Source organism: Chiloscyllium punctatum, chromosome 5, assembly GCF_047496795.1.
Source record: "Chiloscyllium punctatum isolate Juve2018m chromosome 5, sChiPun1.3, whole genome shotgun sequence".
Lineage (NCBI taxonomy): Eukaryota > Metazoa > Chordata > Chondrichthyes > Orectolobiformes > Hemiscylliidae > Chiloscyllium > Chiloscyllium punctatum.
The window spans coordinates 96036915-96061245 of NC_092743.1; the positions used below are offsets into that span (position 1 = coordinate 96036915).

A 24331-nucleotide genomic window follows, 5' to 3' on the forward strand; every position below is an offset into this window, starting at 1 on the left:
GAGAATAGATGGAGCCATTCAATTCTGTGCAGCCATTCAGCACAGCTGTGAGTGCAAGTTTCCAGATTCAATTTACTGTTGTATGTCAGTAGAATGGAAGCACTAGAACAACGTCCACACAACAAATCCTCTGGTAACATCCTGCATATTTCTGAGCAATGTTCTCACTAATGTTTCTTTGTTGAGAACTACACATTAACAATAAAATTTGTTATACTAGGTATGTTCTGGATCACAACATGTCCATACATCCACACATTCAGAAGCTACTAGCCTTTGCCAGTAAAGGAGGATTTCTCTTTTTAATTGTAGGCTGTTTGAAAAAGGTCAGCACAATGGGAACTATAAAACAATGGCTAAACACATTGTTGCTGAGGGGAATGTGTGTTCCAGACTCTCATCTAGACCTAAAGTTTTGTAAAGAATTCACAATAAATATCAACTACAAAGAAAGAAAAAAGTCTCAGATTGAGACCAGATGAGACAAGCTATTGAAACTTTTCATCTTACACAATTATTGACTGACACGAAGAACGTCAAATTCCAAAGGGAGCACCAATTTAATGTGCAAGAAAGTGCAGATTGGTTGAGATGTTGTTGTCGAAAATGCATTGCCGTTCCTGTGCTTTTTAAAAAAAATTATTAGACAAGCATAATGCCTGGACATGCCCATTTTGCCTACAGAGTACAGGTCAATGAATACGACTAAGTAGCTTCAAGCACAAGTGAGCCACATTAGGAGCTTGACTGAATCTTTAATTTGTTGTTTGCATAATTCTTAGCACAATCGTGGGATTGTTCAGCAAGTATCCAATTGCAGTATCACATCTAATGATCGACATTCCATTCTGATGGTTGAGTGTAGTCAGTAGTCTAAACAGCTAAAGGAATATACTGTTTGACATGACTTGTCAGCTGTTGGGATGCAGTGCCTACGTACCTGACAAGACCTCAACACAAATTCCCATGTTAGAATTATTCCTTCCCTATTGAAGCTAACACAAAGTTCAACAGATTTCTTCCTTACGTCTACTGCTCCTGCAAAAACAGTGAACTGAATCTATAATAGTAGAAACATAATAGAACCAACCCACTAGCACATTTGGCCCATGTCGACACTCTAAAAGCTGTCAAAACAGTCCCATAGCAAATGCTTTCCCCTCATAATCCCACACACTGTGTGCTTTCTCCATAGTCCTTAAAATTCTCCCTTTTACACAAATTAGTTCAATTGCCTTGTGAAGCTGATTGTGAAATCTAATTCCAACACACCACCACAGAGTGCATTCCAGGCAATTAAAACTTAATGCATTAAAATAAATTCCTTTCATCATAAATCACATCTCCACCTACCCAATTAAGTCAGATATTTGGGCTCCTGTCACAGGAAACCATTTCTAGAAAAGCTAAGAGCAGTGCTTAAGTTACATATATATATGTGTGTAAACTCACATTTGACAAGGACACTTGGAATATTGCTGCTCATTGACTCATGAGTTTGAGGAAGGACCTGGTCATTGAGCTTGATGATCAAACTGTTCACACCTGCCAATCCTCTTTGTTCTCGAAATCCACGCTTCTCCTTTCAAGGTATATAAAGGTATCAACTGTAAAAACTTCATATTTTTATCAGTTCAAAAAAACAAGCAATATTATTATATAGATAAGCTACAATGACACTGGAATTCCCCATCACGTCAGAAAGGAATGTTGACTAGGGAATGCTAGATGACTAGAAAAATTGAGGTTTTGGTTAAGAAAAAGAGGAAGGTATATGTCAGGTATAGACAGCAGAGATCGAGTGAATCCTTACAACAGTATAAAGACAGTCGGAGTATACTTAAGAGGGAAATCAGGAGGGCGAAAAAGGGGACATGGGATAGCTTTGGCAAATAGGGTTAAAGGAGAATCCAAAGGGTTATTATAAATATATTAAAGGACAAAAAGGTAACTAGGGAGAGAATAGGGCCCCTCAAAAATCACCAAGGCAGCCTATGTGTGGAGCTGCAGGATATGGAGAGAGACACTAAACTAGTATTTTGCTTCAGTGTTTACTGTGGAGAAGGACATGGAAGATATAGAATGTGGGGAAATAGATGGTGACATTTTGAAAAATGTCATATTACAGAGGTGGTGCTGGATATCTTAAAATGCATAAACCTGGATAAATCCCCAGGACCTGATCAGCTGTACCCTAGAACACTGTGGGAAGCTAGGGAAGTGATTACTGGGCACCTTGCTGTGATGTGTGTAAAATCAATAGTCACAGGTGAGGTGCCAGAAGACTGGAGGTTGGCTAATGTGGTGCCATTATTTAAGGAAGGTGGTAAGGACAAGCCAGGTAACTATAGACCAGTGAGCCTGACATCAGTGGTGGGCAAGTTGTTGGAGGGAATCCTGAGGGACAGGATTTACATGTATTTGGAAAGGCAAGGATTTTTAGGGCTAGTCAGCACGGCTTTGTGCGTGGGAAATCATATCTCACAAAGTTGATTAAGTTTTGTGTAGTAATAAACTGGATTGATGAGGGCAGTATTGCATTGAGTATAGGTGTTGAAAGGTCATGTTGAGGTTGTACAGGACATTGGTTAGGCCACTTTTGGAATATGGTGTGCAATTCTGGTCTCCCTCCTATTGGAAGGACGTTGTGGAACTTGAAAGGGCTTAGAAAAGATTTACAAGGATGTTGCCAGGGTTGGAGGATTTGAGCTACAAGAAGAGACTGAATAGGCTGGGGCTGTTTTCCCTGGAGTATTAGAGGCTGAGGAATGATCATATAAAAAGGTTTATAAAATCATGAGGGGCATGGATAGGGTAAATAGACAAGGTATTTTCCCTGGGGTGGGGGGCGTCCAGAACTAGAGAGCGTAGGTTTAGGGCGAGAGGGAAAAATTTAAAAGGGTCCGGAGGGGCAATCTTTTCATGCAGAGGGTGGTGCATGTATGGAATGAACTGTCAGAAGAAGTGGTGGAGGCTGGGACAATAACAACATTTAAAAGGTGTCTGGACAGGTGTATGAATAGGAAGGGTTTGGAGGGATACGGGCCAAGTGCTGGCAAATTAGACTAGATTAGGTTAGGATATTTGCTTGGCATGGAAAAGTTGGACCAAAGGGACTGTTTCCGTGCTGTACATCTCTATGACTGTTATGAGTAAACCCATGAGGATTGAAAAGAGGTTTCACAAAATGAAAAGAAGGGTAGGTCAATGTCACATCCACAAATGATCAAACAAGTTTGTGGTCACCCTCCATAAACGATAGTGAAAGCTATTCCAGCGACAGAAGGGTGGGCAACCCGAGAACACAGATATAAAAGGTGGTTAGCTTAAGTCAGAGGTAACATGAGGGAATAGTTTCTTCTGAAAAATGCAGATGGGTATACATTATGCACTTGCTGAATGGGCAGTAATACCAGATTCAATAGAACATGAGCATTTGATAAATACTTGAAGGGAAAAAAGAGCAATTGTGAAAAGGTAGGACAAGTTTAATTAATTAGTTAACTCTTTCAAAAGGGATGGCATAGGCATTATGGCCTCCAAATATGCTATACACTTCTATGTTCAATATTTATTCTCATGCTTTCATTTAGAAAGAGAATTGTATTTCAGGATTAAGTACTCAGTTTTGGGTTCTTACCCATGATGAATACAGGATTAACGTGTATTAAGATGACAGAAAATGGTATTTTTGTTATTGCTCCTTTTCCTCCAAAATTGCTTCTGAAAACCATTCCTACCATGTTCACCATATAACTTACTGGTAGCACATCAAAATTATTTTTTTTTAAAATGGAAGTATATATGCAAATGGTCACTGATGGAAGGCTGTTTCACCATAGACAGCATTTCAAAGTATGACAAAGTATCTGAAAGTATCATTACTGATAATTCCCAAAGGAAAATAAGTAATTTGGGAACACAAATCACAACTGCCTTTACACTTCCTAATCTCACCAGGGTTGACAGCCTTTCAACTATTCATTTAAGATCACCACAGGCTTTGAAGTAAAATCTGGTGCATGCGGTCTGTTATTTATTCAGTACATTAAATAACACAATAGCTGGTAGGCCAGAGCTGTGAAGTTTCTGTAGTACAGTCCCAGCTGTAACTTTTAAATTTAAGTAGTTACTAATTAAAAGAAACAAAGACAGCGTTCCCGGTTTTATGCTGATCACTATGTTCAGACTGTTTTGAGCACAAGGATAACACAATCATAAGGACAGTTGACGAGCAATCCAGAGGCACCAGCCCAACACCGTACTTTCGGGGCACAGTTTGAAACCCCAGCTGACACAGTTAATTATCAATCAAGAAATCAGAAATATAATGGTGACCGTAAGAATATCGATTGTTGGAAAAACGCATCTAGTTCACGAATGGCTTTTAGAGAGTACCTGTTGCCCTTACCTGGTCTGGTCTACGTACAATTTCATTCACTCTGTAATGTGATTGATTTGTCATCTGAAACGGTCTAGTGAGTCACTCAGTTCAAGGATAATTAGGGATGGACAACAAGTGTTGGCACTTCCAGCATGCCCTTATCCCATGACAGAATAAAGAAAGCAAAAAGCTGTCATGATGCAAAAAATTCTTTATTAACCCTTCCAGGTTCATGCCCTACTCAACAAAAAGTCCAAGAGAGCCAGCTCGAATCAATTTTGCTTCATTACGCAAAGGGTAAAAAGCTGCAGAAACTCACAAATAATTATGAAGCAAATTGCTTACCCTGCAATGCATAACTCCAAAAATAGATAACATCCTTAATATCATCAAAGCTGCTTTCCCTAAGGGGAGCAGCTTTGGAGCACAAATTCCAAAACTCTGACTACATTAAGCATGAATTCCAAATCAACCAGAAGACAGGCACTGTGCTATTGGACCTCTCAGCTGTGATAAAGTGTACACTCAGCACTGACAAAGGAAGATTGCTGAGGTGAACCACCCAAACTAAAATACATCATGAGAACAACAGTAGCATTTGAATATATGTCAGCTGCCATATCCTTTGCCTTTTGTTCTATAGTACCTTTGATATCTAATTATCCTTCCACTTGCCTATCAAATCTTGTCCTGACAGCATAACACACCTTATTTCCACAGGAGAGGGTCTTATTGGACACGAAATATTGACAGTTTCTCCTTCCACAGCTGATGCCAGCAATGCTGAATTTTGCCAATACATTACTTTTTTAAAAAAATTCAGACCTTCAGCACCTCTGCAGCAGTTTTATTCTTACGTAGATATGGCAGGTTAACATCAGGTGAACAGCCTTTTTAATTAAAAAAAGGCAGAAGTACACAAACGGAGCAAGAAATTACAAATGGAGTCAGTGCCAGAGAAGTCCATTTTAGTTTGCACACATTGTTCACTTATTATCTTATGGGTGTACTGACCTCAAACTCTTTAATGAAATAGCGAATTTCTGCCTGAATGATGGGTCTATGATCAAATAACCTGGAATGAATCTCACTCAAATCTGCAAGAGTAACGAAAATTTCTGTAAATTTAGACTGATTACACACAATGAAACAAGATGAAGGAAGGAGCAAGAGTGAGAGACAGAAGAAAATAAAGGGCGAGAAAGAGAGAGCAGAAAATAGTCAAAGACAGAGTTTATGTTGTTAGGTCAGATGGTCTGGAACTAATTTCCCATATCCTACACCAAATACACTTAATGACAACCATGACTGGCTTACTAGACACCCTATCGACATACCATCCGCCAGATTCCTAACCAACGTTCACCCCTACCACCCAACCCGCAACCGACAAACGACCCCAAGGCCCTCCCCGACAAGACACCCCCCCCCCACCCCAGACCCGGCCCTCCCCCTCCCCCGCCCCCACCCCGACCAGAGACTCCCCGACCCTCTCCGAACGACCTGCCCCACCAGATCCTCACCGACCGACCCCCCCCCCACAGAGACCCTCACCGACCAACCCCCCCCCCCACAGACCAACCCCCCACAGAGACCCTCACCGACCAACCCCCCCCCCACAGAGACCCTCACCGACCCCCCCCCACAGAGACCCTCACCGACCAACCCCCCCCCACAGAGACCCTCACCGACCAACCCCCCCCACAGAGACCCTCACCGACCAACCCCCCCCCACAGTGACCCTCACCGACCAACCCCCCCCCACAGTGACCCTCACCGACCAACCCCCCCCCACAGTGACCCTCACCGACCAACCCCCCCCCACAGTGACCCTCACCGACCAACCCCCCCCCCACAGTGACCCTCACCGACCAACCCCCCCCCACAGTGACCCTCACCGACCAACCCCCCCCCCCACAGTGACCCTCACCGACCAACCCCCCCCCCCCCACAGTGACCCTCACCGACCAACCCCCCCCCCCACAGTGACCCTCACCGACCAACCCCCCACCCCCCCCACAGTGACCCTCACCGACCAACCCCCCCCACAGAGACCCTCACCGACCAACCCCCCCCCCAGAGACCCTCACCGACCAACCCCCCCCGCCTGACCCTCACCGACCAACCCCCCCCCCGACAGACCATCACCGACCAACCCCCCCCGACAGACCATCACCGACCAACTCCCCCCCGACAGACCAACCCCCCCCAACAGACCAACGCCCCCCGACAGAGACCCTCACCGACCAACCCCCCCCAACAGACCCTCACCGACCAACCCCCCCCAACAGACCCTCACCGACCAACCCCCCCCAACAGACCAACGCCCCCCAACAGACCAACCCCCCCCCACAGAGACCCTCACCGACCAACCACCCCCCAACAGACCCCCACAGACCAACGCCCCCCCAGAGACCCTCACCGACCAACCCCCCCCAACAGACCCTCACCGACCAACCCCCCCAACAGACCCTCACCGACCAACCCCCCCAACAGACCAACGCCCCCCACAGAGACCAACCCCCCCCCACAGAGACCCTCACCGACCAACCCCCCCGACAGAGACCCTCACCGACCAACGCCCCCCACAGACCAACGCCCCCCCCGACAGACCCTCACCGACCAACCCCCCCCCCGACAGACCCACGCCCCCCACAGACCAACCCCGCCCACAGAGACCCTCACCGACCAACCCCCCCCACAGAGACCATCACCGACCAACGCCCGCCACAGAGACCAACCTCCCCCAGAGACCCTCACCAACCAACCACCCCCCCACAGAGACCAACCCCCCCCCGCACAGAGACCAACCCCCCCCCCAACAGACCCTCACCGACCAAACCCCCCCCCCACAGACCAACGCCCCCCACAGAGACCAACCCCCCCCCCACAGAGACCAACCCCCCCCCCACACAGAGACCAAACCCCCCCCCACAGAGACCAACCCCCCCCCCCACAGAGACCAACCCCCCCCCCCACAGAGACCAACCCCCCCCCCACAGAGACCAACCCCCCCCCCCCACAGAGACCAACCCCCCCCCCACAGAGACCAACCCCCCCCCCCACAGAGACCAAAACCCCCCCCACAGAGACCAAACCCCCCCCCCCACAGAGACCAAACCCCCCCCCCCCACAGAGACCTTCACCGACCAACCCCCCCCACAGAGACCCTCACCGACCAACCCCCCCCCACGGACCAACCCCCCCCCCGACAGACCATCACCGACCAAGCCCCCCCGACAGACCAACGCCCCCCCACAGAGACCCTCACCGACCAACCCCCCCAACAGACCCTCACCGACCAACCCCCCCAACAGACCCTCACCGACCAACCCCCCCAACAGACCAACGCCCCCCACAGACCAACCCCCCCCCCACAGAGACCTTCACCGACCAACCCCCCCCACAGAGACCCTCACCGACCAACCCCCCCCCACGGACCAACCCCCCCCCCGACAGACCATCACCGACCAAGCCCCCCCGACGGACCAACCCCCCCCCCGACAGACCATCACCGACCAAGCCCCCCCGACAGACCAACGCCCCCCCACAGAGACCCTCACCGACCAACCCCCCCAACAGACCCTCACCGACCAACCCCCCCAACAGACCAACGCCCCCCACAGAGACCAACGCCCCCCCACAGAGACCCTCACCGACCAACACCCCCAACAGACCCTCACCGACCAACCCCCCCAACAGACCCTCACCGACCAACCCCCCCAACAGACCAACCCCCCCCAACAGACCAACGCCCCCCGACAGAGACCCTCACCGACCAACCCCCCCCAACAGACCATCACCGACCAACCCCCCCGACCAACGCCCCCCAACAGACCAATGCCCCCCCACAGAGACCCCCAGACCAACCCCCAACAGACCAACGCCCCCCCACAGAGACCCTCACCGACCAACCCCCCCCAACAGACCCTCACCGACCAACCCCCCCAACAGACCAACGCCCCCCACAGACCAACCCCTCCCCCCCAGCAGACCCTCACCGACCAAACCCCCCCCCAACAGACCCTCACCGACCAACCCCCCCCAACAGACCAACGCCCCCCCACAGAGACCCTCACCGACCAACCCCCCAACAGACCTTCACCGACCAACCCCCCCAACAGACCCTCACCGACCAACGCCCCCCACAGACCAACCCCCCCCCACAGAGACCCTCACCGACCAACCCCCCCCCCGACAGACCCTCACCGACCAACCCCCCCAACAGACCCTCACCGACCAACCCCCCCCAACAGACCCTCACCGACCAACCCCCCCCCCGACAGACCCTCACCGACCAACCCCCCCCCCGACAGACCCTCACCGACCAACCCCCCCCCGACAGACCCTCACCGACCAACCCCCCCCCGACAGACCCTCACCGACCAACCCCCCCCCGACAGACCCTCACCGACCAACCCCCCCCGACAGACCCTCACCGACCAACCCCCCCCCCCCGACAGACCCTCACCGACCAACCCCCCCCCCCGACAGACCCTCACCGACCAACCCCCCCCCCCGACAGACCCTCACCGACCAACCCCCCCCCACAGACCCTCACCGACCAACCCCCCCCAACAGACCCTCACCGACCAACCCCCCCCCAACAGACCCTCACCGACCAACCCCCCCCCAACAGACCCTCACCGACCAACCCCCCCCCAACAGACCCTCACCGACCAACGCCCCCACAGACCAACGCCCCCCCCACAGAAACCAAACCCCCCCCACAGAAACCAACCCCCCCACACAGAGCCCGTCACTGACCAACCCCCCCCCCCCCCCAACAGACCCTCACCGACTTGACCCTCCCCAGAACCCCCTGACCAATGCTGATTCTCATCTCGCTACCCCCCTCCTCCGACCCCCCACGCCCTTCCCGCCCAGACAAACCCCCACTGACCTGACTCTTACCGACCTCACACTCCCCACAAACGTAGAAGCCCCTCACCTACGTGACCCCCCCCCGATGAACTCTGACCTCTCCTCGCGCGCTCCATTCCGGCTCCGCCGATCCGCTGCTCTCGTGGCCAGAACCACCGGCCCAGCCGCGGGGAGGTGCAGAGGGAGAGTGTTCAACACGGTTCCGGGGGAGGGGGGGGGAAACCTCATCAAGCGCCAATTAACACTGACCGCAACTTGGAGGGGGGAGGGCGGAAAAAAATGCACTCAGAGTCAGAACAAATGAAACGTGTCCCGGTTCTTTCAAACGTTTTAAATCGTTCACACACCCCCCTCCTTCCTACACACGGACAATAATAGTTACTCTGATGTTGATTGGTGGAGAACCTGGATAGAAGACGGTTGCCGATTGGTTGTTTTGCCAGGTACAAATAGGAGTTTGGTGATTGGCTGATGCCGTCTCCCCATCCCTGCAGTGGGAATGCATTGCCGATAGGGGGAGGCGGGATAGGGTTCAGGCAGGGGCCGAACGGACTCAAGTTGTGTAGTTCCAAACTTCCAGCTCAGCACTGGCCCCATGACTTGTCCTACCTGCCTATCTTCTTTTCCACTCCACCCTTCCCCCCCCCCCCCGACCTTCATCCCTTCCCCTATTGTACTCTATTAAAAATCACACAACCCCAGGTTATAGTCCAACAGGTTTAATTGGAAGCACACTAGCTTTCGGAGTGACGCTCCTTCATCAGGTGGTTGTGGAGGGCTCGATCGTAACACAGAATTTATAGCAAAAATTTGCAGTGTGATGTAACTGAAATTATACATTGAAAAATTGATTGTCTGTTAAGCCTTTCATCTGTTAGAATACAGTGATAGTTTCACTTCTTTCATGTGTAAATCACAAAACTTTTTTTAAAAGTTGCATTCTCCGGTTAGCTGTTAACAATGGTGATAGCTAGACAATATGTTGAAGGTGTTAGCCCCCTGTGTTCTCTGTCTATGCCATGATGTTTAGATGGATTCTAATCTAAAAAGTGAGATAACAGAGTTTTACATAAATTCATGCAGTTTTTGAGCTCAGAGTTCTACATGAACGTATGTAGTTGTTGAGCAAAGTGCAATGTAACTGCAAGTACAAAAAACTTCACCCCACAAAATACATGTGTGCATGTGGGTCTTTGTCTGTCTCTGTGTGTGTCTGTCTGGGGTGGGGGTTGTGAGTGTGAGAAAGTGTATGTATGTGTGTGTGTAGTGAGTGCAGAGTGTCTTAAGTCTGTGAGGGGGTGCATGTGTGGGAGTGTGTGTGTCTATAAGGGTGTGTGTGGGTGTCTGTGTGTGTGTCTGTGTGTACCTATGTCCGTGTGTATGTGAGAGTGTGTGTGTAGTGCAATGGAAATCACCTGTAATGTGACATGAACCCAAGGTCCCGGTTGAGGCCCTCCTTATGGGTATCGAAGTCCACCTTGGAGGATGGTCACCCGAAGGTCCGAGGCTGAATGTCCTGGACCACTGAAGTGTTCCCCAACTGGGAGGGAACCCTCCTGTCTGTTGATTGTTGTGTGGTGCCCATTCATCCATTGTCATAGCCTTTGCTCGGTTTCCCCAATGTACCATGCCTCCGGGCATCCTTGCCTGCAACGTATAAGATAGACAATGTTGGCTGAGTCACATGAGTACCTGCCATGTACAAGGTGGGAGGTGTTCCTGTAATAGTGGTATCTATGTCCACAATGTGACACGTCTTGCAGCGTCCACCGTGACAGGGTTGTATGGAGTTGTCCTGAGACCCTGGCAGTTTGCTACGAACAATGATCTGTTTGAGGTTTGGTGGTTGTTTAAAGGCAAGTAGTGGAGGTGTGGGGAAGGTCTTGGTAAGGTGCTCATCCTCATTGATAATGTGTTGCAGGTCATGAAGAACATGGCATAGTTTTTCAGCCCCTGGGAAGTACTGAACAACGAAGGGTACCCTGTCAGTTGCAGCACGTGTCATTACGGTCATTACGGTTCCTTGCTGTGGCACGTCGGAACTGGTGGTCGAGGAGTTGAGCATCGTACCCCGTTCTTGTGAGGGCATCCTTGAGTACTTCCAGGGATCCATCATGTTCCTCCTCATCTGAGCAGATCCGGTGTATGCATAGGACTTGTCCATAGGGAATGGCTGTTTTAATATGTTTTGGGTGGAAGCTGGAGAAGTGTAGCACTGTGAGGTTGTCTGTGGGTTTGCGGTAGAGTGTGGTGCTGAGGTGTCCGTCCTTGATGGAGAGACGCACATGTCCAAGAATGAGACAGATAGTCAAGAGTAGTCCATGGTGAGTTTGATGGTGGGATGAAACTTGTTGATGTCACTGTGTAGTTTTATCAGTGACTCCTCGCCATGGGTCCAGAGGAAGAAAATGTCATCAATGTACCTGGTGTACAATGTCGGTTGGAGATCCTGCATAGAGAAGAAATCTTGTTCGAACCTGTGCATAAAAATGTTGGCATATGGGGGCGCAAATTTGGTCCCCATGGCTGTTCCGTGTGTCTGGATGAAGAATTGGTTGTCAAAGGTGAAGACGTTATGATCGAGGATAAAGCGGATGAGTTATAGGATGGTGTTTGGAGACTGGCAGTTGTTGGTGTTGAGTACTGAGGCTGTTGCCGCGATGCCGTCATTGTGGGGAATGCTGGTGTAGAGTGCGGAAACGTCCATTGTGACGAGGAATGTTCCCAGTTCGACTGGTCCATGGGTGCTGAGTTTCTGTAAGAAATCCGTAGTGTCGCCACAGAAGCTGGAGATCCCATGTACAATAGGTTTATGTACTCTATGCTATTTCTCCCGACTCCGACCCTCCTCTCACTTATCTCTCCACCCTTCAGGCTCTCTGCCTTAGTTCCTGATGAAGGGCTTTTGCCCGAAACATCAATTTTACTGCTCCTCGGATGCTGCCTGAACTGCTGTGCCCTTCCAGCACCACTAATCCAGAATCTGGTTTCCAGCATCTGCAGTCATTGTTTTTACCTAGTACTCAAGTTGTGTTCCTATCTCTATTCGAGCGCTTGAATTATATCAGGCCAAACGTTTGTGGGGTGAATTTGTACTGGCAGAGTTACATTGTACTTTGCTCAAAAACTGCATGAATCCACGTAAGACTCTGTTAACTCACTTTTTAGATTAGAATCAGTCTAAACATAATGGCACAGAGGGAACACAGAGGGCTAACAACTTCAACATATTATCTGGGCTGACACCAATTGTTACAGTTAACCTGAGAACGTTATTTTAAAAAAAAACAGTTTTGTGATTTACATATGAAAGAAGTGAAACTATCGTGGTATTCTAACAGATGAAAGACTCAACAAAGAATCAAGGTATTTTTCAATGTATAATTTCAGTTACATCACTTTGTATACTTTTGCTATGAATTCTGTGTCTTACGATTGTGTCCCCCACAACCACCTGCTGAAGGAGCGGCACTCCGAAAGCTAGTGCTTCCAATTAAACCTATTGGACTATAACCTGGTATATTAGATTAGATTACTTACAGTGTGGAAACAGGCCCTTCAGCCCAACAAGTCCACACCAACCCTCCAAAGAGCAACCCAGACCCATTCCCCTACATTTACCCCTTCACCTAACACTACAGGCAATTTAGCATGGCCAATTCACCTAACCTGCACATCTTTGGACTGTGGGAGGATACCGGAGCATCAGGAGGAAACCCTTACAGACTCAGGGAGAATGTGCAAACTCCACACAGACAGTAGCCCGAGGCAGGAATTGAACCCAGGTCTCTAGCGCTGTGAGGCAGCAGTACTAACCACTGTGCCACCCCAATGTTGTGTGATTTTTAACTTTGTACACTCAAATCCAACACCGGCATCTCCATATCATACCATGATGCTGGCCACATTGTCCTTCAAGGAATGAAATCTGTCATCCTCGACCAGACTGGTCCATGCGACCTGGTTGATGCTTAATCATGCTCAGAATTGGCCCAGCACAAACAACTCAGCCAGAGTTACTCGTACTGGGTGATAGATTCCAACCTCTGCCCATGGTGGCTACAACAATTTATCCTCAGACTTGACCACTTCCCTGGCTACAGGTACCAATTTTCCAGGTTTCACCTAAAGTTGGCAGGAATTCAAGATTCAGCTCCATGACATGGCTGTGAGGAACAAAGGGAGAAAAACCACAGGGAAAATAAAAATTAAACCATGCCTATCAAAACTTGTTTGAAGTCTTCCACTAATTTGCAAAGAAAAATTCCTCGCTGTATGGAAACAAAGGCAGACAGGACAAGGCATCATTTGGTGACACTTACAGGAATTTATGCAATCAGAGGTGGTAACTGAATACTTGGGCATGAACCTAATGGCAGTCAAATTATTTTTTTCTGGCACATGGGTATTGAAATAGAGCCACAGAGGCTGGTATCCCATCAGCAAGTCACCTTTCATTTACACATGATAAACATCAGACTAACAGCCCAAAACAGGGAACTCATATTTCAAGAGGTTCACGGGCTGACTTCTTTACAATTGCTACAACTCTACCCTTTAAAGTCCAGGGAGGTAAGCCAATTCTTTTTCTTGTAGCCTCTCCTACGGGAGTTTTCACACCAGGTCTGGTTGCTCCGACTCAGCCTCGGATTCTGGCAGTGTGTACTGGAACATAGCCTGCCTTTTTCAACTGGAGCAATTTGGAAGAAATTCATTCTCTTCTACAGGTGGTAAAGGTGTCGAAGCTGCAACATTCACTGTGTCGATCTCAGACTCTGAGGTTTCTTTGACGCTAGACAAAGAGAGTGAACCCACAGATTCCGACAGCCTTATCGGCTGTTCTGAGGGACCAGGCACACATTTTGCTCACATCCAGTTTACAATTTTGCAGCTTTCATGAGGTCCATGTGCTTGTTCAGGACAGCCTCATCTATTCAAACTTTGTGTGGCATGGGGACCTGACCTCGCATCAACAATGCCTCTCACCCATGCAGGGCCATCTCTGTGGTTTCAACACCACACTTAGTCCCCTGAAGTAACCTGACTGTCTCGCTTAGAAGAGTGTGTCTGCCATTAGAGTTCCAGATGCCATTTCACTCACTCCTCCTCAGGTCTGGGAAGATCAGATTTAACCTGGTGCATTAACAAATCTGCTGGAGCTATCCCTGTAGTTGCATGATCCATTAATCAAATAGGAAATGGGAAAGTTTGGTATCAATTGATGACATTGATGAGCTGTTTCTTTAAGGCTGTCTTCAAAGTTTGGAATGCTCTTTCTGCCAGACCATTCGACAATGGATGGTTTGGAGCTGTCATTGTCAATGATATTTGACTTAGGAAGTACTCAAATTCCCTGCTGGTGAATGATGGCCAGTTATCTGTTATCAATACATCTGAGTATTGTAATCGATGCTTTCAGCTGTTTCTATCATCTTACCAGTGTTTTATGAATTAACTCAATGTTGGTTCAACCACTTTGAGTGGGCGTCCACATGACTAGGAAGAGAGTGATGGTGGAGGGCTGTTTTTCAGACTGGAGGCCTGTGACCAGTGGAGTGCCACAAGGATTGGTACTGGGTCCACTACTTTTCGTCATTTAAATAAATGATTTGGATGTGAGCATAAGAGGTATACTTAGTAAGTTTGCAGATTACACCAAAATTGGAAGTGTAGTGGAAGTGAAGAAGGTTACCTCAGATTACAACAGGATCTTGATCAGATGGGCTAATCGGCTGAGAAGTGGCAAATGGAGTTTAATTCAGATAAATGCGAGGTGCTGCATTTTGGGAAAGCAAATCTTAGCAGGACTTATACACTTGATGGTAAGGTCCTGGGGAGAGTTTTTGAACAAAGAGACCTTGGAGTGCAGGTTCATAGCTCCTTGAAAGTGGAGTCACAGGTAGATAGGATAGTGAAGAAGGTGTTTGGTATGCTTTCCTTTATTGGTCAGAATATTGAGTATAGGAGTTGGGAGGTCGTGTTGCGGCTGTACAGGACATTGGTTAGGCCACTATTGGAATATCTGGTCTCCTTCCTATCGGAAAGATGTTGTGAAACTTGAAAGGGTTCAGTAAAGATTTACAAGAATGTTTCCAGGTTGGAGGATTTGAGCTACAGGGAGAGGCTGAACAGGCTGGGGCTGTTTTCCCTGTAGTGCCAGAGGCTGAGGGGTGACCTTATAGAGGTTTACAAAATTATGAGGGGCATGAATAGGATAAATAGACAAAGTCTTTTCCCTGGGATGGGGAATTCAGAAGTAAAGGGCATAGGTTTAGGGTGAGAGGAGAAAGATATAAAAGAGACCTAAGGGGCAACTTTTTCACAAAGAGGGTGGTACATGTATGGAATAAGCTGCCAGAGGATGTGGTGGAGGCTGTAGAATTGCAACATTTAAAAGGCATTTGGATGGGTATATGAATAGGAAGGGTTTGGAGGGATATGGGCCAGGTGCTGGCAGGTGGGACTAGATTGGGTTGGGATATCTGGTCGGCATGGACGGGTTGGACCGAAGGGTCTGTTTCCGTGCTGTACATCTCTATGACTCTAATTGTTGGCATTTAATTGAGTCCATGGTTTACCTGACCATTCCCATGAATGTGGGGTAACTGCTGGCAGTAACTTTTGTCTTTGTTGGCACTCTGGGCACTACTCCACCAATGCGGCTATGTCCACATCAATCTTGGCCACCAGACATAACTTCTCGCCAATATCTTCATTTTGGAAACCCCTGGATGACCCTGTTGGAGTTCAACCAGTATCTGGTAGCGATATTTGCTCAGGACAATCACTCTTGCTCCCCTAATAATATGCGGTGCTGTATGTTGATCTGGTCTCAATTTGGAAAGGTTTCAATTTGGGTTGTGATGGCCCTTTTGTTTCCCTCATCACCACCAACTGTTTTAGTTTTGCCAGGACTAGATCTGTTTGTTGCCACAGTCTGACATTGTCATCGGTGACTGGAAGGGTGACCAGAAAGTTTAAAACCAGAATGGATTCTTCCCATGGCGGCACCAATGGTGGTATATCTGCCAGTGGGAGGCAGCTCAAGGCATCTGCATTTGCTACATGGCCTCCCAGATGGTGTTCAAACTTGTAATTGTATGTACTTAGAATGAGAGTCCACCACTGAATTCAACCTGAAGCAATGGGTGACATGGCCTTGTCCTCTTTCAATAGCTCTGGTTGGGGTTTGTGGTCTGTTACTATTATAAATTTACATCTGTAAAGGTATTAGTGGAACTTCTTTATACCAAATATGACTGCCAAACCTTCCTTCTGTATCTGGGCATATTTGCCCACCACATCAGCCAAAGTCATGCAACCATTTTCTATTGGGCATTCCTCTCCTTTTAGCATCTGTGACCCAACACTACTTCAATACCGTACGAGGAGATATTGCATGTGAGCACCAGATCTCGCTTGGGATAATAGTGTGCTAACACTTTAGACAATGATAGCTGCTTCCTCACTTCCCTAAAGGTTACATTTTGGCTATGAGATCATTTGCAAGACTGATCCTTTTTCAAGATGTAAGAGTGCCAGGATGGAGGCCAGGTAACATATAAACTTTCTGTAATAAATTCACCAATCCAAGGAAAGACCCAATTTCTGGTACAGATGTGTGAACTGAGGCACCTTTGATTGTTCTCACTTCTTAAGGGTGTAACCCAGTCTTTTTGACTCTTTATCCCAAGTAGGTCATTTTGGGGTCTGATACACACATTTTTCCTTCTAAGGCATACACCCACCTTCAGGAATCATACAAGGTCTATTTCCAAGGTCTCCAAGTGTTCTTTACTGGTCTTCCCTGTTAATGGTTAAAAATCACCAGATTATAGTCCAACAGTTAAAAATCACACAACACCAGGTTATAGTCCAACGGGTTTAATTGGAAGCACACTAGCTTTCGGAGCGACGCTCCTTCATCAGGTGGTTGTGGAGTTTGTAAGACACAGAATTTATGGCAAAACTTTACAGTGTGATGTAACTGAAATTATACATTGAAAAATACCTTGATTGTTTGTTAAGTCTCTCATCTGTTAGAATGACCATGTTAATTTCACTTCCTTCATATGTAAATCACAAAACATTTTTTAAAAAGTTACATTCTCAAGTTAACTGTAACAATTGATGTCAGCGCAGATAAGATGTTGTGATGTTGCCCCCTGTGTTCCCTGTCTATGCCATAATGTTTAGACTGATTCTAATCTAAAAAGTGAGTTAACAGTCTTACGTGGATTCATGCAGTTTATGTGCAAAGTACAATGTAACTCTGCAAGTACAAATTCACCCCACAAACGTATATGTGTGTATGTGTGTGTGTTTCTGGAATGGGGGTTTGTGAATGTCTGTGAGAGTGTATATGTGTGTCTGTGAGTGTAAAGTGGTCTAGTCTGTGGGAGGGTGCATGTGTGAGTGTGGGAGTGTGTGTGTATGTGTCTAGGGTGGGGGGTTGTGAGTGTCTGTGAGAGTATATATATGTGTGTGAGTGTAAAGTGTCAAAGTCTGTGAGAGGCTGCATGTGGGAGTATGTGTGTCGGAGTGTGTGTGTGTGTCTGGGGTGGGGGGTTGTGAGTGTCTGTGAGAGAGAGTGTATATGTGTATGTGAGTGTAAAGTGTCTAAGTCTGCGAGAGGATGCATATGTGAGTGTAGGAATGTGTGTGAGTGTCTGTGAGCATGTATGTGTATAGGAGTGTCTGTGTGTGTGTGTGTGTGTGTGTATAGTGCAATGGTGGTCACCTTTAGTGTGACATGAACCCAAAGTCCCAGTTGAGGCCCTCCCTATGGGTACCAAACTTAGCTATCAGCCTCTGCTCGGCCACTTTTCACTGCTGTCTGTCCCAAAGTCTGTCTTGGAGAATGGTCACCCGAAGGTCCGAGGTCAAATGTCCTGGACTGCTAAAGGTGTTCTCCAACTGGGAGAGAACACTCCTGTCTGTTGATTGTTGTGTGGTGCCCATTCACCCGTTGCCGTAGCCTTTGCTCAGTTTCCCCAATGTACCATGCCTCAGGGCATCCTTGCCTACAGCGTATGAGATAGACAATGTTGGCTGAGTTGCATGAGTACATGCCACGTACATAGTGGAAGGTGTCCCCACCCGTAATGGTGGTATCTATCTCCACACCTTTGGCTGACCACTCTCCAAGATGGACTTGGGGACAGACAGCAACGAAAAGTGGCCGAGCAGAGGCTGATAGCTAAGTTTGGTACCCATAGGGAGGGCCTCAACCGGGACCTTGGGTTCATGTCATACTACAGGTGACCACCATTGCACTACACACACACACAGACACAGACACACAGGCACTCCTCTACACAGACTCACAGACACTCACATACACTCTGACAGACACACACACTCCCACACTCACACATGCACCCTTTCACAGACTTAGACACTTTACACTCTCACACACATATACACTCTTTGTCACAGGCACTCACAACCCCACACACCAGACACACACACTCCCACACTCACACATGCACCCTCTCACAGACTTAGACCACTTTACACTCACAGACACAAATATACAGTCTCTCTCACAGACACTCACAAACCTCCACCCCAGACAGACACACACACAAAAACCCACATGCACACATACACATATGTTTGTGGAGTGAATTTGTATTTGTAGAGTTAAGTTGTACTTTGCTGAAAAACTGCATGAATCCATGTAAGACTCTGTTAACTCACTTTTTAGATTAGTCTAAACATTATGGCATAGACAGGGAACACAGGGGGCTAACACCTCCAACATCTTAACATCATATCTGCGCTGACACCAATTGTTACAGTTAACCTGAGAATGTAATTTTTTAAAAAAAAGTTTTGTGATTTACATGTGAAAGAAGTGAAATTATCATGGTCATTCTAATAGATGAGAGACTTAACAAACAATCAAAGTATTTTTAATGTATAATTTCAGTTACATCACACTGTAAACTTTTGCTATAAATTCTGTGTTTTACAATTGTGTCCTTCACAACCACCTGATGAAGGAGCGTCACTCCGAAAGCTAGTGCTTCCAATTAAACCTGTTGAACTATAACCTGGTGTTGTGTGATTTTTTAACTTTGTCCACCCCAGTCCAACACCGGCATCTCTAAATCATTCCCTATTAGTAGCATGTCATCTGGACAAATGGAGACCTAAGTTAGATCTTGTAAAATTTTCTCCATTGTCTGCTGAATAATGACACTGGCTAACGATACCCCAAATGGCAGTCTCGTATATAGGTACAAACTCTTATGAGTGTTAATTATAGTATGCGTCTGGGAATCCTCGTCCAACCACAATTGCAGGTGCACATGACTCATGTCCAGCTTCATGAAGGACAGCTCAACCCCTGCTTTGCATATAACTCCTCTATTGGGTATTTATCCAGCTGCAAAAAGTCATTTACAGTTTGTTTAAAATCCCCACAAGTGAACTGACCCGTGGGGTTTCACAAGCAGCAAGACTGGTGATCCATGTTCCACAAACTGGACCAGTTTGATGATTCCTTTACTTTCCAGCCTCCTGATTTCTGCCTCTACTTTTGCCCATAAAGCAAATAGTACCAAGCGGGCCTTGCAGAATCGTGGAATCGCTTCCTGGTCAGCATGCAAAGGAGCCTTGGCTCCTTTGATAGTCTCTAGACCTTTCTGAAAAACCCCAGGTATTTAATTAGGATTTCACTTAGGCTGCCAATTTCTAATCAAAAACTGTTGGGTCAATCAAATGAATCTTTCTCAACCAATTTTGCTCCATCAGGCTTGGGCCTAAGCCTTTTACTGCCATAATGTTTAGACTGATTCTAATCTAAAAAGTGATTTAACAGTCTTACATGGATTCATGCAGTTTTTGAGCAAAGTACAATGTAATTCTACAAGTACAAATTCACTCCACAAACATATATGTGTATGTGTGCAAGTGGGTTTTTGTGTGTTACTGGGTTTTACTGGGAGAAAGTGAGGGCTACAGATGCTGGAGATCAGAGTCAAAAAGCATGGTGCAGGAAAAGCACAGCTGGTCAAGCAGCATCCAAGGAGCAGGAGACTTGACGTTTCGAGTATAAGCTCTTCATCACGAATGTGGGGGGAGGGGGCCCAAGGGGCCTGACAGATAAATGGGAGGATGGTGGGGCTGTGGGAAAGCAGCTAGGAATATAGGTAGATGAAGGTGGGGACTGATGGTGATAGGTCGGAGGGGAGTGTGGAGCGGATTGTTGGGAAGGAAGATGGACAGGTAAGACAGTTCAAGAGGGCGATGCCGAGTTGGAGGGTTGGATCTGGGATAAGGTAGGTGGAGGGGAGATGAGGAAACTGGTGAAATCGACATTGATTCCATGTGGTTAGAGAGTCCCAAGGTAGAAGATGAGGTGTTCTTCCTCCAGGCGTTGGGTGGCTAGGATTTGACGGTGGAGGAGGCCCAGGACTTGCATGTCCTCGGTGTAGTGGGAGGGGGGGGTTGAAGTGTTCAGCCATAGGGCGGTGGGGTTGATTGGTGCTTGTGTCCTGGCGTTGTTCTCTGAAGCGTTCCACAGCTGGCATCCTGTCTCTCCAATGTAGAGGACCATATCCCGTCCATCTTTCTTTTCACCTATCTGCTCCACCCTCCACTCTGACCTATCACCATCACACCCGACCTTCATCTACCTATCCTATTCTTAGCTACCATCACACCCAGCCCCATTGCCCTCTAATTTATCTCTCAGCCCCCTTGCCCCCCCCACCCCCCCATCCCACATTCCTGCTGAAGAGCTTATATTCAAAATGTCAACTCTCCTGCTCTCAGATGCTGCCTGACTGGCTCTGCTTTCCCAGTGCCACCCATTTTGACCCCAAGCCTTTTATTACAATCTGTTGTAACTGAACCAGCTGCTTCTAGTACGACACTGGAACGGACATTGTATCTTTAATCTGTAAAGGCTCTCTGGTGTAAGTTCTTAGTGTAGCCAAGGTCTACGCAAACTGTAGTCCAGAGCGAGTTTTGTTGAAGACTGATTCTGCAATCGCTTATACAGCTGGCCAGATTTCAACCCTGTTAGAACCTGATGACCAATAAACCAGACGTTTATTTTGATTATTTCTGATTTGATGTTGCTGAGCAATTGAGCTGTTCCAAACCAGATGTAGGTGGAGTTTCTAGGGTGTGCACTCTTCTGGATACCAGCCTATGTGTTCTCTTACTCAGTTCAGATTAAGTGGGACACTTTTGCTGTCTCAAGTCCACATACTGGCAGCAAATATGGCTTGCCAACCTGGATCCTGAAGAAACTTTTAACTGTTTCACCGCAGCTTGGCTTTGTTTTGAGTTTTGTTGTGGGCTGACCCAGAGTCCATCTGTTCAGAATATGTCTTCAATAAAGCTATGTAATTGCCTTCAGTCAAGTGGTGTCACCCAAGCTTAGTTGGCATGGCAAGTGTGTCCACTTCAATTGGCATACCATGTAACTCATCTGCTCTGATTGCTGCATTTTCTAATGTTGAAGCCAGTTGTAGTGCCTGTTTGAAATCCTTTTGGGCTTCATCTAGTGGGTGCTTTTGCATGGTCACATCACTAATCCCACATACCAAATGTTTTCTCAGAATCTCACTTAAGGTTAAACCAAAATGACATACTTCTCCCAATGATCTTTACCCAGTCAAAAATCTCAACACGGTTTCCCTTGTTCTCGAACTGCCGAGTAAAACCAATAGCATCTCAGAATTAGAGACTTGGATGTCATAATATTTCTTAACTAAGTAAGGAATTTAGTTCTTGGAAGGTTTTAGTATCTGGTGCTTCATGAAAAAGCTGTGGGTCCACAAGTTGTCAGGAAAACTACTCTTGCTTTTCATCTGCTCCAATGTCATTTGCCAATGTCAATGTCAAGTGGAAAGTATCTTTCCGCATACTGGGCCCAGTCTTCGAAGGCAGGATCAAACAAATCAAGATTCCCAAATAACAGCACGATGCCAGAAATGCTTACCCCAACTCAAGAACAACTGTTGCGAGTGGATTTCTTCAGGAGCATTTTTTCTCTCGTTGCAACTGAAATACCTCCTTAGAGTCCATCAGCAAGTCACCCTTTATTTATATATGTTTCGTACTCAACACGGGTCTGGCTTTCTCAGAGCCAGATCTCAGAGTTAACAGAACATCTGACACTCCTGTATCTATATATTTTCTGCCTTGTGAATTGTGATGTAGCCAACATGTAGAGCTGACAGGTAGCACTCTGCTACTTTAAAGTTGTGATCTCAACCTCATTCAGCAAGAGATTCAGAACTACAATACACCATTCCTGAAATAACTCCACAGAGGACGGTATCCTGTCATTGAGTCACGCTTTATTGAAATGTGCAGAGTCCTTGATACTGATCTATCTCTCAGAGTGAACACAGCGTCTAACACTCCTGTTTATATCTGTCAGCCAGTGTTCCCTTCATTGAACCAGGTTAACAGCCCCAATAAGGGCACTCACATTCTGTGAAGTTACAATCCCTACAAGCATTCTGACTTTCTTGGTTCTTGGCAATGAATTTATGTCAGGTAGTGTGGATAGTGATGGAAGCAAAGATGAGCAGCCATGTGAAAGGAAGACTAAAATACAGCTGTTCAAATGATTTTTAAATATCATTGTTTCATGGGATGTAGGTATTGCTTTTCAGGTCAGCAGTCATTGTCCATCCTTAATTGTTCTTAACCTGAGGAGTTTGTTCAATCATTTAAGGTGACCTTAAAGAGTCAGCCATATGGTTGTAGCTCAATGGGTGTGGAGTCACCTACAGGCCAGACTAGATAAGGATGGCAGATTTCCTTTCCTAAATGATATTAATGAACAAGATAGATCTTTACAAGAATGAGTGATAGTTGTCCCAGTCTTAGTTGCTGGTATCACATTTCAGCCCAAATTCCCAGAGCCTCTGGACTACCATTCCAGTGACATTTCAAAAGAAGCAAATGCAAGATGAGTAAATAACCTATTCACATAGCAAGTATAGCACATATATTCCAGACTGGAGTGCACTGCCTGGAGGTGTGATGGAGGTAGGTTGAATTCAGTCATTCAAGAGAGTATTGGTGATGGTCACAAGGGAAAAGGCAGGAGATTGGCACTAAGTCAAAATGCATGAAAACTGGTGTAGACATGATGGACCAAATGTCCTCTTTCTGCACTGTAACGATTCATTAATTAGCAATACACCGTTATCTTCCCCATGAAAGAGATTAGGATTGAGTGATAACAGCTGTAAAACAGAAACTTCAGGGAGTACTGAATAGTCACTGAGGATGGGTTCAGTCGTGAGAGTTTACAGCTTCCTGGATTGTGGTAACTGTCTTGTAGAGTGAACTCAAAAGATTCATGGTCTTTTGACTGAAAAAAATCTCATTATCTCAGTCCTAAATGATTGATTCCTCAGTCAGGGAAAACATTTCAGTGTCTATCTTGTCAAATTCCTTCAGAATCGTATACAGTTAAATTAGATCGCTTCTAATTTTTCTGAACCGCAGGGAAGGTAGACCCAATGTACCCAGAATCTCATCATTTCACTTTTGGGACCTTTTGCTGTACCATCTGCAATGGAAGTATTTCCTTCCTTAAATAAAGAGACTAAAAGTACACACAATATTCCAAATGTGGTCTTCACCAAAGCTGTGTGCATTTGCAGCAAAACCTCTTTGTTCTTGTACTCCAATTCCATTATAATTACCAACATGCCATTTTCCTTCTTAGCATGTAAGTACAAAATGCAGCTAACTTTGTGGTTTCTGTGCAAACACATGAAAAATCCTCTGAAATTAAACTTGTACAAGTTTTCCACATTGTAACATTTTAACAAGACTGTTTCTCTAATCTTAGAACCAAAATGAATAACCGACCCATTAAACTTCATCCCCAAGGTTGATGCCCACTCCCTTAACCATTCTATAGTGCATAACTATAGTTTGTTGTTGTGGAAACCCTTGTCCATGTTCTTGTTCCTTGATTACTGCAGTGTTCTCTTGGTTGGCCGCCCATTTTAATATCCTGTCAGCTTCAGATTATCTAACACTCTACCTTCTCAAATCCTGATTCACACTGCCCCC

The 24331-nt window shown here is 46.8% G+C and overlaps 1 protein-coding gene across 2 annotated transcripts in view; it reads right to left on the reverse strand.

The window, feature by feature from the left end:
* The window catches only part of bloc1s5 (biogenesis of lysosomal organelles complex-1, subunit 5, muted), a 30042-nt gene extending 20380 nt beyond the window's left edge, over nt 1-9662 (reverse strand). Inside the window, exons 1-3 of one of the 2 annotated variants that reach the window (XM_072570816.1) lie at nt 9366-9662; nt 5399-5481; nt 1453-1582 (exon numbers count right to left, since the gene is read on the reverse strand). In XM_072570816.1, coding sequence (XP_072426917.1) covers nt 1453-1582; nt 5399-5481; nt 9366-9384 — 232 coding nt within the window. In that variant the 5' untranslated portion in view covers nt 9385-9662. Of the gene's footprint in view, nt 1-1452; nt 1583-5398; nt 5482-9335 lie in introns of both variants that reach the window. The other variant, XM_072570815.1, reaches the window with a different exon arrangement.
* Nucleotides 9663-24331: the final 14669 nt, after the last annotated feature.